The sequence below is a fragment of the Ranitomeya variabilis genome, chromosome 4, assembly GCF_051348905.1.
Source record: "Ranitomeya variabilis isolate aRanVar5 chromosome 4, aRanVar5.hap1, whole genome shotgun sequence".
NCBI lineage: Eukaryota > Metazoa > Chordata > Amphibia > Anura > Dendrobatidae > Ranitomeya > Ranitomeya variabilis.
Window position 1 is genome coordinate 395657363 of NC_135235.1, and position 13890 is coordinate 395671252.

At 44.7% G+C, this 13890-nt stretch overlaps 1 protein-coding gene across 1 annotated transcript in view; it reads left to right on the forward strand.

The window, feature by feature from the left end:
* The window catches only part of LOC143767202 (cobalamin binding intrinsic factor-like), a 164050-nt gene that overhangs the window by 105038 nt on the left and 45122 nt on the right, over window positions 1-13890 (forward strand). Inside the window, exon 4 of the mRNA XM_077255331.1 lies at window positions 13177-13326. Coding sequence (XP_077111446.1) covers window positions 13177-13326 — 150 coding nt within the window. The remainder of the gene's footprint in view (window positions 1-13176; window positions 13327-13890) is intronic.

A 13890-nucleotide genomic window follows, 5' to 3' on the forward strand; every position in this document is an offset into this window, starting at 1 on the left:
TCGGAATTCCGATACCGCAAGTATCGGCCGATACCCGATACTTGCGGTATCGGAATGCTCAACACTAGTCTTAACGCCGTCACCGTTAAGAATAAGTTTCCTCTGCCCTTGATATCTGAGCTTTTTGATAGGCTTCGGGGAGCAAGGGTATTTACTAAACTAGATCTGCGGGGTGCTTACAACCTGATTCACATCCGTGAGGGGGACAAATGGAAGACGGCTTTTAACACCAGGGATGGGCACTTTGAATACCTAGTGATGCCCTTTGGGCTCTGTAATGCCCCAGCCATTTTCCAAGACTTTGTTAATGATATCTTCCAGGATATGCTTTCCACCTCAGTCGTAGTCTATCTGGATGATATTCTCATCTACTCTCCGGATTTTGACTCCCACCGGAGAGATGTTTGCAGAGTCTTCGACCTCTTAAGGGCGAATTCCCTCTACACTAAGTTAGAGAAATGTGTGTTTGAGCAGGAGTCCTTACCTTTCCTGGGCTATATAATCTCCGCCCTGGGATTGGCTATGGATCCTGCCAAATTACAAGCTGTGATGGATTGGCAAGAACCCCTGTCAGGACTCTGAACATTTTTTACCTTTTGTGCATTACTGCCCTTTTTCAAGATGGCGTCTTTGGTCTCATGTGCACTGTGTCTTCCTGCTATAAAACTCCACGCCAGCCTTCAGTCTGTGCTAGAGTATTCTGCCTTGCATCCAGCTCCTGACCTCTGAGTACTCCCTGGCTATACACCTGCTCCTGTTAACCTGTGTGGTGATCCTGCTACTCTGCTCTGAATTCCTGCTGCATACACAAGTTTCCAGTAATCCTCCTTCATCTGCTGTTCGTGTTTACTTCCATCTGCATTTGCTGGACATGTAAGCTGTTTCTGCTTTGCAATAACCTGAGACTATTAACCAGGCCTCCCTGGATGAGCTAAGATATGATTTGAACTGCCTAATAAGCATATCTATCTGTGCCTGGACTAAGACAAGGATTTATTCGTGTCACGTATCCTCAAGAATAACTGTGCTTCATAGACTTTCTGCTTGATTGCATTTTCCTCTGAAGTTTCCTATAGACTGCTAAACTGCGTTTATTATTTGCACCAAGTGTTGTGGACTTGAGTTTCTCTCTGCACCTGTTTGAATCACCGTGTGATAATATAGACTTTACCACTTATAAAACTGTGTCCTGTAGTTGTTTTGTTCCACGCAAAGAGTCTCCTGAGTTATCCCCTATAATTATAACAACCCCATTCTATTAAAGCGGTGCAGCGCTTTATGGGGTTCATTAGCTATTACCGCCAGTTCATCCCTCATTTCTCGACTTTGGTAGCTCTCTTGGTAGCCCTCACCAAGAAGGGAGCAAATCCCAAATTGTGGTCTGAGGAGGTCTCCAAAGCCTTCACTTCTATTAAGTCTCATTTTGCTAGCGCTCCCATCCTACATCACCACGATGTAGATAAGCCTTTTATAATGGAGGTGGATGCCTCATCCATTGGTGCTGGAGCAGTCCTCTTCCAAAAGGATGCTCAAGGTCGGAATCATCCTTGCTTCTTTTCCAAGACCTTCACACCGGCGGAGAAGAATTATTCCATCGGGGACAGGGAGTAGCTAGCAAAGAAGTTGGCTTTCTCAGAATGGAGACATCTTTTGGAGGGGGCTCGCTTTCCCTTCCAAGTGTTCACAGACCACAAAAATTTGGTCTACTTGCAAACAGCCCAGCGGCTAAATTCTCGCCAGGCCAGATGGTCCCTGTTCTTCTCCCGGTTCCATTTCACTCTCCACTTTCTATCTGGGGAGAAGAACATTTGTGCCGATGCTCTCTCTCACTCCGTTGTATCATCTGAGGAGGAGGAAGAGAAGTCTCAGCTTATTGTCCCTTCTGAGAGCCTGAGAACCGTTGCTCCGGTTTTGCTAGAGTCTGTGCCCCCGGGCAAGACTTTAGTTCCTTCAAATTTGCATCCTGAGGTTCTCTCTTGGGCTCACTTGTCCAGGGTGGGTGGACATTTTGGGACCAAAAGGACATCTGAGCTGCTGGCAAGGATGTACTGGTAGCCCGTGAAGTCGGAGATTATGTTCGGGTGTGTGTTTCCTGTGCCAAAAACAAGTCTCGTCGACAACGGCCAGCTGGGTTGCTTTACCCCCTACCGGTGGTGGACAGGCCCTGGGAGCTGGTCAGGATTGATTTTGTGGTGGGCTTACCCAAGTCTCATAGCTGCACCATTATCTGGGTTATCACCGACCATTTTTCCAAAATGGTGCACTTGGTGCCTCTTTCACGGCTACCTTCTGCATGGGCTCTGGCAGCGTTGTGTATGACGGTATGCCGGACAAAATTGTCAGTGACCGGGGTCCCCAGTTTGCGTCTCGGTTCTGGAGAGAGCTTTGTCGTCTACTCAGCATTGAGTTGAATCTCTCTTCAGCATTTCATCCCGAGACAAATGGGTTGATAGAGAGGGCCAACCAGACCCTGGTCACATATCTGCGACATTTTGTTTCTGCCAGGCAGGATGACTGGACATCCTTGCTACCGTGGGCGGAATTTGCCCTTAAAGGGAACCTGTCACCACGTTTTTGGAAGATGGGATAAAAATAGCGTTAAATAGGGGCAGAGGTGGGCGTTACATTAGTGTGTTTGTTATGCGTTTATTACCCACCTAAGTTGCCGAAATACCTTTGCAAAGTCTCCGTTTTCCCCTGTCAATCAGGCTGGTCTGGTCAAAAGGGTGTGTTGTCTTCCCCCAGATTTTGCGTAGTTTTCCGTTGGTGGCGTAGTGGTGTGCGCATGCCCAAGGTCCCGAATCCTCTGCCAGGGGATTTAAAAGAGCGCGCTGTTCGTTATTTCATTGGTGATCGGTGGGCGCGGCCATCTTCCTTTGGCCGCGTGTGCGCAGAAGCAGCGCTCTGCTGGCCGCGGCTTCAGGAAAATGGCCGCCGAGATATCCATCTGCGCACGCGCGGCATCCCGCGGCCATTTTCCTGAAGCCGCGGCCAGCAGAGCGTCGCTCCTCAGCACGCGCGGCCAAAGGAAGATGGCCGCGCCCACCGATCACCAATGAAATAACGAACAGCGCGCTCTTTTAAATCCCCTGGCAGAGGATTCGGGACCTTGGGCATGCGCACACCACTACGCCACCAACGGAAAACTACGCAAAATCTGGGGGAAGACAACACGCCCTTTTGACCAGACCAGCCTGATTGACAGGCGAAAACGGAGACTTTGCAAAGGTATTTCGGCAACTTAGGTGGGTAATAAACGCATAACAAACACACTAATGTAACGCCCACCTCTGCCCCTATTTAACGCTATTTTTATCCCATCTTCCAAAAACGTGGTGACAGGTTCCCTTTAACAACGCTGTAGCCGATTCCACTGGTCAGACTCCATTCCTCCTTAATTACGGCCAGCATCCGCGGGTTCCTGCGCCTATGCCCATGTCTTCCGCTGACTCCAGGGTGGCAGACTTGGCTGTGGAGGCACGGGACATTTGTGACCGCACTCAGGATGCCATCCGGGCTTCCAAGGAGAGAATGAGGTCCTCCGCCGATGCACATCGGCGCCCCGCTTCGATCTTTGCTCCTGGCGACAGTGTAGCTCTCCGCCCGTAACATCAGGCTGTGAGTGGAGTCCACTAAGTTTGCACCTCGCTACTTGGGTCCCTTCAAGGTCCTCGAACAGGTTAACCCTGTGGTCAACCAACCGTCTGGCTCTTCCTCCACGCCTAGGTATCACCGACTCCTTTCATGTGTCCCTTTTAAAGCCCGTACACATGTCCCGGTTTTCCGAGTCATCTGCCGGGACATTGTGTTTGACCACGGATGATTACGAGGTGAACACACTATTTTGGGGTGCAAGGTGGTACGTGGCAAAAAATTTTACTTGGTGGACTGGAGGGGTTAGGGCCCAGATGACAGGTCCTGAGAGCCTGCTGAGCACATTTGAGCCCCGCAGCTCATTGCCTTCGAGCGTAGCGAGGTCCAAGGAGGGGGGCAATGTTAGGTGTCGAGTTCCCGCCGCAGCACAGGGGGACTCTCGAGCCATGTCTGCTGCAGTCTCCCGTTCTCCTCCAGCCGCAGTGGAGCCTGCTCAGCGGAGACGTCGGTCCCAGCGTCTGGCTCAGGCTGACACTGGACGACTGGTTACTGCTGTACTTCCAGGCTCTGTCATTGTAGCCAGCAATGTTTAGCAGTGAGCAGGTCTTTCCTTGACTAAGTCCCGCTTTTCCCATACTGAGCATGCCCACGAGACGACCTCCCATTGGAGGTCTGAGGTCACATGCTCAGGTCCTGTAGCAGCTTCTATTGGACCACCATGAAGGTCCTTGTCTGCTACAGCTATAAAAGGTTTGCATCGCCGCACGGCCATGCGCTAGTATCAACTTATGTTTTGAGCCTTGCTACTGTGTGGTCATGTTTGCATGAGGTCAGGTTTGGCTGAAATAAGCCCCTAGAATAACAGCACCCCCGGCGAGGAGTTTTGTGTGTTTGGATTCAGGTCTTGGCTGAAATAAGCCCCTAGAATACTGGCACCTCCGGTGAGGAGTTGTTTGTGTGCTATGCTGACTGCATGACCACAGTTTTGCTCTGTTTGGTAGGTGTGTTCCTCAGTGAGGTTAATAGGGCACAGCGTTTCCCTATCCTGCACAGTGTGCCCTGGATTGCGAACGCACCTATTATTACATATATTTATACTCGGTGCGTTCCGCCAACCCTAACAAAGACGGGCAACCCCTTCAGCCTTCTATATCCTGCACCTGTTTTCATATTGCAGCCCACACCCTCCACCAATGTTCTTTAAACATTACATATAAACGAACACTTTTAAATTTACATCTGCTACTCTATGACTAAGGATCATTTGCGATCTGAAATGCTTAGGAGATGTAATATTTGCCTTTTCCCTAAGAAGTTATTGGATATCTAATAAAGCATTGAAGATTTTTTTACATTATGGTGATGGATTTCTCTATTTGCTATAATCAGGTACATCTCTTATTATTTTCCATTACTTCCATTACTAAGGAGGAAAGTTGGCAAAAATTTATACCACTGTAGAAATATAAAAGAGACTAAAAGAGACCATGCAGACTTAAATGTGTGCAACCTCAATTCTGTGCGTTTTTACCTTCTCTTTACTGTACATGTTTTCTCTCTTTAGCTGTAACACAGCAGTGAGCTCTTCCATGTGTGGAGCTATGTGATTTACAGTAAGATCTCAGTTAGATCTCTCTCTACAGCAGCTCTCAGCCCGCTCATTGCATTTAGTTTTTGTTTTTTTTAAGAACTAAAGTGCTACCATATAGATAATTCCAGGGCAGTTACCAGGAATTTCAGGACCCCACAATGGCAAATTATTTGGGCCCCCTTGAGACTCTGTCCAGGCTCCACTGCAGGTCCAATGGCACCCCTCGAACCTTCCATAGTCCCACTGCCCACTCTTGGAAAATCTCCACTTCTGCACCACGCACTCACTAATCACACATTAACATCGAACACTAAATCACATACATAGCCATCAGCTTTTGTTTTGGTGAAAAGATTTTTAAAGCCTGTCACCACAACAAGGTAGACGTTTTAGCAGGGCCATACTTTACTCTAACCTATTAAACATTTCTTAAAATATCCAATACTCTTTTTATGTATATTTTAATATATTTTTTTCTTTAACCCCCTTTACCCCCAAGGGTGGTTTGCACGTTAATGACAAGGCCAATTTTTACAATTCTGACCACTGTCCCTTTATGAGGTTATAACTCTGGAATGCTTCAACGGATCCCGGTGATTCTGACATTGTTTTCTCGAGACATATTGTACTTCATGGTAGTGGTACAATTTCTTTGATATTACCTGTGTTTATTTGTGAAAAAAATGGAAATTTGGCAAAAATTTTGAAAATTTCGCAATTTTCCAACTTTGAATTTTTATGCCCTTAAATCACAGAGATATGTCACACAAAATACTTAATAAGTAACATTTCCCACATGTCTACTTTACTTTACATCAGCACAATTTTGGAACCAAAATTTTTTTTTGTTAGGGAGTTATAAGGGTTAAAAATTCTCATTTTTACAGCACCATTTTTTTTTTAGGGACCACATCTCATTTGAAGTCATTTTGAGGGGTCTATATGATAGAAAATACCCAAGTGTGACAGCATTCTAAAAACTGCACCCCTCAAGGTGCTCAAAACCACATTCAAGAAGTTTATTAACCCTTCAAGTGTTTCACAGGAATTTTTGGAATGTTTAAATAAAAATGAACATTTAACTTTTTTTCACACAAAATTTATATCAGCTCCAATTTGTTTTATTTCACCAAGGGTAACAGGTGAAAATGGACCCCAAAAGTTGTTGGACAATTTGTCCTGAGTACGCTGATACCCCATATGTGGGGGTAATCCACTGCTTGGGTGCACGGGAGAGCTCGGAAGGAAAGCAGCGCCATTTGACTTTTCAATGCAAAATTGACTGGAATTGAGATGGAACGCCATGTTGCGTTTGGAGAACCCCTGATGTGCCTAAACATTGAAACCCCCCACAAGTGACACCATTTTGGAAAGTAGACCCCCTAAGGAACTTATCTAGATGTGTGGTGAGCACTTTGACCCACCAAGTGCTTCACAGAAGTTTATAATGCAGAGCCGTAAAAATAAAAAAGCATATTTTTTCACAAAAATGATCTTTTCGCCCCCAATTTTTTATTTTACCAAAGGTAAGAGAAGAAATTGGACCCCAACAATTGTTATGCAATTTGTCCTGAGTACGCTGATACCCCAAATGTGGGTGTAAAGCACTGTTTGGGCGCATGGCAGAGCTCGGAAGGGAAGGAGTGCCATTTGACTTTTCAATGCAAAATTGACTTGAATTGAGATGGGACGCCATGTTGCGTTTGGAGAGCCCCTGATGTGCGTAAACATTGAAGCCCCCACAAGTGACACCATTTTGGAAAGTAGACCCCCTAAGGAACTTATCTAGATGTGTTTTGAGAGCTTTGAACCCCCAAGTGTTTCACTACAGTTTATAACGCAGAGCTGTGAAAATAATTTTTTTTTCACAAAAATGATTTTTAGCCCCCCCAATTTTTATTTTCCCAAGGATAACAAGAGAACTTGGACCCCAAAAGTAGTTGTCCAATTTGTCCCGAGTACGCTGATACCCCATATGTTGGGGTAAACCCCTGCTTGGGTGCACGGGAGAGCTCGGAAGGGAAGGAGCACTGTTTTACTTTTTCAACGCAGAATTGGCCGGAATTGAGATCGGACACCATGTCGCGATTGGAGAGCCCCTGATGTGCCTGAACAGTGGAAACTCCGCAATTCTACCTGAAACCCTAATCCAAACACACCCCTAACCCTAATCCCAACGGTAACCCTAACCACACCCCTAACCCTGACACACCCCTAACTCTAATCCCAACCCTAATCTCAACTGTAAATGTAATCCAAACCCTAACCCTAGCCCTACCCCTAGCCCTAGCCCTAACCCTAGCCCTAGCCCTAACCCTAGCCCTAACCCTAATGGGAAAATGGAAATAAATACATTTTTTTAAATTTTATTATTTTTCCCTAACTAAGGGGGTGATGAAGGGGGGTTTGATTTACTTTTATAGTGTTTTTTATAGCGGATTTTTATGATTGGCAGCTGTCACACACTAAAAGACGCTTTTTATAGCAAAAACGTTTTTGCGTCTTCACATTTTGAGACCTATAATGTTTCCATATTTTGGTCCACAGAGTCATGTGAGGTCTTGTTTTTTGCAGGACGAGTTGCCGTTTTTATTGGTAACATTTTCGGACACATGACAGTTTTTGATCGCTTTTTATTCCGATTTTTGTGAGGCAGAATGACCAAAAACCAGCTATTCATGAATTTCTTTTGGGGGGGGCGTTTATACCGTTCCGCGTTTGGAAAATGGATAAAGCAGTATTATTCTTCGGGTCAGTACGATTACAGCGATATCTCTTTTATATAATTTTTTTATGTTTTGGCGCTTTTATACGATAAAAGCTATTTTATAGGAAAAATAATTATTTTGGCATCGCTTTATTCTGAGGACTATAACTTTTTTATTTTTTTGCTTATGATGCTGTGTGGCGGCCAGTATTTTGCGGGACAAGATGACGTTTTCAGCGGTACCATGGTTATTTATATCTGTCTTTTTGATCTCGTGTTATTCCACTTTTTGTTCGGCGGTATGATAATAAAGCATTGTTTTTTGCCTCCAGTTTGAACAGCACTCTGTCAGATCAGCGATCTGACTTACAACGCTGCAGGCTTACCAGCACCTGCTCTGGACCCGGAAGTAGTCCCTGCAGGACCCGGATGCAGCCCCGCGGCCATTTTGGATCCGGGGCCTGCAGGGATAGGAGGTAAGAGACGCTTGGAGCAACGAGATCACATCGCGTTGCTCCGAGGGTCTCAGGAAAGCCCGCAGGGAGCCCCCTCCCTGCGCGATGCTTCCCTATACCGCCGGAACACTGCGATCATGTTTGATCGCAGTGTGCCGGGGGTTAATGTGCCGGGGGCGGTCCGTGACCACTCCTGGCACATAGTGCCGGATGTCAGCTGTGATAATCAGCTGACACCCGGCCGCGATTGGCTGCGCTCCCCCCGTGAGCGCGGCCGATCGCGCTGGACGTACTATCCCGTCAGTGGTCATACGGGCCCACCCCACCTCGACGGGATAGTACGTCTGATGTCAGAAAGGGGTTAAGAGAATGTGTCACATAATTTTTTTTAAATGACCATAATACTATATACAAGAGACAAATACCGTCATACCATGCATGACCGGACCAGATACAGTAATATGAAAAAGTTTGGGCACCACTATTAATCTTAAGCTTAATGTTTTATAAAAATTGTTTTTTTTGCAACAGCTATTTCAGTTTCATATATCTAATAACTGTTGGACACAGTAATGTTTCTGCCTTGAAATGAGGTTTACTGTACTAACAGAAAATGTGCAATCTGCATTCAAACAAAATTTGACAGGTGCATAAGCATGGGCACCTCACCAGAAAAGTGACATTAATATTTAGTAGATTCACCTTTTGCAAAAATAACAGCCTCTAGTCACTTCCTGTAGCTTTTAATGAGTTCCTGGATCCTGGATGAAGGTATTTTTGACCATTCCTCTTTACAAAACAATTCCAGTTAAGTTAAGTTTGATGGTCGCTGAGCATGGACAGCCCTCTTCAAATGATCCCATAGATGTTCAATGATATTCAGGTCTGGGGACTGGGATGGCCATTCCAGAACAGTGTAATTGTTCCTCTGCATGAATGCTTGAGTAGATTTGGAGCGGTGTTTTGGATCATTGTCTTGCTGAAAGATCCATCCCCTGCGTAAATTCAACTTTGTCACTGATTCATGAACATTATTGTCAAGAATCTGCTGATACTGAGAGGAATCCATGTGTCCCTCAACTTTAACAAGATTCCCGGTGCCGGCATTGGCCACACAGCCCCAAAGCATGATGGAACCTCCACCAAATTTTACTGTGGGTTGCAAGTGTTTTTCTTGGAATGCCTTTTTGTATGACCAAACAACTCAATCTTGGTTTCATCAGTCCACAGGACCTTCTTCCAAAAAGAAATTGGCTTCTCCAAATGTTCTTTTGCATACCTCAGCCGACTCTGTTTGTGGTGTGCTTGCAGAAACGGCTTCTTTCGCATCACTCTCCCATACAGCTTCTCCTTGTGCAAAGTGTGTTGTATAGTTGACCGATGCACAGTGACACCATCTGCAGCAGGTTGATGCTGCAGCTCTCTGGAGGTGGTCTGAGGATTGTCCTTGACTGATCTCACCATTCTTCTTCTCTGCCTTTCTGATGTTTTTCTTGGCCTGCCACTTCTGGCCTTAACAAGAACTGTACCTGTGTTCTTCCATTTCCTTACTATGTTCCTCACAGTGGAAATTGACAGGTTATATCTCTTAGACAGCTTTTTGTATCCTTCCCCTGAACAACTATGTTGAATGATCTTTGTTTTCAGATCATTTGACAGTTGTTTTGAGGAGCTCATGATGCCACTCTTCAGAGGAGATTCATACAGGAGAACAACTTGCAAGTGGCCACTTTAAGTAGCTTTTCTCATGATTGCATACACCTGGCTATGAAGTTCAAAGCTCAATGTGGTTACAAAACCAAAAAAAGTGCTTTAGTAAGTCAGTAAAAAGTAGGTAGGAGTACAGTATTTTCTGGTGTATAAGACGATTGGGCGTATAAGACGACCCCCAACTTTTCCATATAAAATATGGAATTTGGGACGCCCAGTCATCTTATACGGCGTGTGGTTCCCAGGGTCTGGAGGAGAGGAGACTCTCCTTCAGGCCCTGGGATCCATATTCATGTAAAAAATAAAGAATACAAATAAAAAATATGGATATACTCACCCCTCCGACGAACCCTGGCTGTCACCGCTGCAAGCGTCTGCCTCCGTTCCTAAGAATGCAGTGAGTGAAGGACCTTCGATGGTGTCGCGGTCATGTGAGCGGTCAGGTGAGCGGTCAGGTGACCGGTCACCTGACCGCAACATCATCGAAGGTCCTTCACTCTCTGCATTCTTAGGAACAGAGGCAGATGCTTGCAGCGGTGACAGCCAGGGTTCGTCTGAGGGGTGAGTATATCCATATTTTTTTTTTTATTCTTTATTTTTTACATGAGTATGGATCCCAGGGCCTGAAGGAGAGTCTCCTCTCCTTCAGACCCTGGGAACATCCAGGATCGCTCCCTGCACACGCCGTACCCGGTGTATAAGACGACCCCCGACTTTTGGGACAATTTTTTGTGGTTAAAAAGTCATCTTATATGCCGGAAAATACGGTATTTAAAACAAGAAAATGATAAGGGTGCCCATACTTATGCACCTCTCAAATTTTGTTTGAATGTAGATTGCACATTTTCTGTTAGTACAATAAACCTCATTTCAAGGCAGAAACATTACTGTGTCCAACAGTTATTAGATATATGAAACTGAAATAGCTGTTGCAAAAAAAAACAATTTTTATAAAACATTAAGCTTAAGATTAATAGGGGTACCCAAACTTTTTCATATAACTGTATTACCACCACATAGTGACTGAACAATACCAAATACAGGGCCAAATGCCACCACACCATGACCAGAACACATATTACCACCACATAGTGACCGACTAATACCACATACAAGGGACAAAATGACAAAATTATACCACATACTAGGGACAAATACCACCAGACCGTGACCAGGCCACATATTACCACCACATAATGACAGAATAATACCACATACAAGGGGAAAAAATGGTCACACCATGACCTGATCGCATATTCCCACCACATAGTAACCGAAAAATAACACATACAAGGAACATATACTGCCACATCATGACCAGACCACATAGTATCACCACATAGTGACCAAATTATACCACATACAAGGAATAATTACCACCACACCATGACCAGAACATATATTACCATCACATAGTGATCGAATAATGCCACATACAAGGAACAAATAAGGCCACACAATGACCAGCCTACATATTTACCACCACATAGTGTCCAAATACTGCAATACTGATCGAGAATAAAAAACACAATACTACGTACCATTATATACAGGAGCTCTGTGTATAGTGTCAGTGGAAACATAATACAGTGATCACCAGTGACATTATGCACTGGAACCCTGTATATAGTGTACAGGTAATACAGGATCACCAGTGACATACACAGAAGCTCTGTATATAGTGTTCGTGTACAAGTACGGTAATAAAGAAATCATTAGTGACATTTTACACAGGAGCTCTGTACATAGTATACAGCGCATAGTGTCAGTGTACATGTGATACACTGACTCACCAGTGACGTTGTTTCTAGTCTTTCAAGATCACTTTTATTCTTCATTCAGCACAGACCGCCATCACATCTTCCAGCCAGGACTCACTTCTGCAGAAAAAATCACCCAGTTATCTAGAGCATTGCTTTCAGAGCACATTCTCCAACTTCTACACTACGCAGCTGAATACACCATCCACCATGTATCATTTGTTATTATGCAACCCACCATTCAAAATATAAATTGTAATCCACCAGTGTGCCCCACTAACTATACATAGCCACTTTTCCCCACCCAATAAATATGCAAATTAATTAGCACATGTACTCTTTCCCCAATGCAATACCAGTCACACTCCTGCATCCTCATCACTCCTCCACCCTGTATTTCTCGCTCCGCCGATTCATTATGTTTACATGCCCACCTCTGCCCCAATTCATTATGTCATGTCCTTTCTCTCCCACCCCCACCCTCTATTCATTATCAACTGGTCTCTCCCACACTCAATATATCATGTACTCTCCCCCACTTCCAATTCATCATCATTTGCGGTTCCCAATCCCGCTGTTTCAATACATCAATATTTACTCCCTCCATCTTCAATTCTTCGCTTACTGTCCCCACCCCCACCTTCAATTCATCATTTGCCGTCCCCCACCCTCAATACACCATCATTCACTGTCTACCATCCCATACCCTCAATTACCCTACTTTTCTGCAACTAACGGCCATTTAATTAAATTTATTAAAAAACAAAAAGTCAAGTGGCGCGCGTTCTCGCCTGCGCATACGTGATGACATCATCCTGCATGCACCATCACCAGACGTCACAGAAAAGGCATCGAGAGCTGGAGCTGTGAAGCCGTTTAATTGCGCCGACAATGGTGGCATGATGGCGCACAGTGCTTTATTGTACCCTGGGGCCTACTGAGCAGAAGCAAATGAGATGTGGGCCTCGACTTGGTCCAGTCCCCCACCGTATTTCTGCTCACCGGGCCCCATACATCAGAAAATGAAAAAATGCCCCGATGGCGGCCCTGGATAATTCAGAAAATCGGTGTGGTGGAAATAGGAAATCTGTGATCAAGATGAAAAGGAACCAAGTTGCTTTAAATGGCACCCAAACTTGTTTAATAGCACTCTGAAATTTCAGAGCTGATTCTGAACGTTTAGATGATTCATCTAATGAAAGAGTGAGGTTTGCTAATTGGTCATTGTCTTCCTATGATTGGAACCATATTTTAGAAGATGTTCTAATTAAAAAAAAACTGTTTACATAGGAAATATGTTTTAGTCTGCATCTAGCTTAAGTGTGTATATGCTGTAATTCAATTATGACTTTATTACAGACAGCAATGGAACCCCTCTTACTACCTGGTACCAGGTCGGACTTGATGTGCTAGCTCAGTGTGTGATGTCCCAGCCTGCAGCTATTACGTCAGCAAATGTTTCTGCAACAACTATCCCTACAGATGCATCTGGGCACATATTTTCTGTAGGTAAGTTCTCGCATAAAATGTAATGTCTTAATCCAAAAGCTGCTGTCTAGGTCTACAAGCTTACATCCAACTGTGGTGAGAAGAAAACATAAATGCCAAAGGTGTACCTTTTGGGATTATTAACATGGTTCATATGGTTTTGAAGTCAGCATTGGATAGACTGGTAAAAAGTTAGAAAAGGGGAAAAAAGTTAAAAGTTTAGTCCCATCGTTATAAATGTACTAGATGGTGGCCCGATTCTAACGCATCGGGTATTCTAGAATATGCATGTCCACGTAGTATATTGCCCAGCCACGTAGTATATTGCCCAGTCACGTAGTATATTGCCCAGTCATGTAGTATATTGCCCAGCCACGTAGTATATTGCCCAGCCACGTAGTATATTGCCCAGCCACGTAGTATATTGCCCAGCCACGTAGTATATTGCCCAGTGACGTAGTATATTGCCCAGCCACGTAGTATATTGCCCAGTGACGTAGTATATTGCTCAGTCACATAGTATATTGCCCAGTGACGTAGTATATTGCCCAGCCACGTAGTATATTGCCCAGCCACGTAGTATAT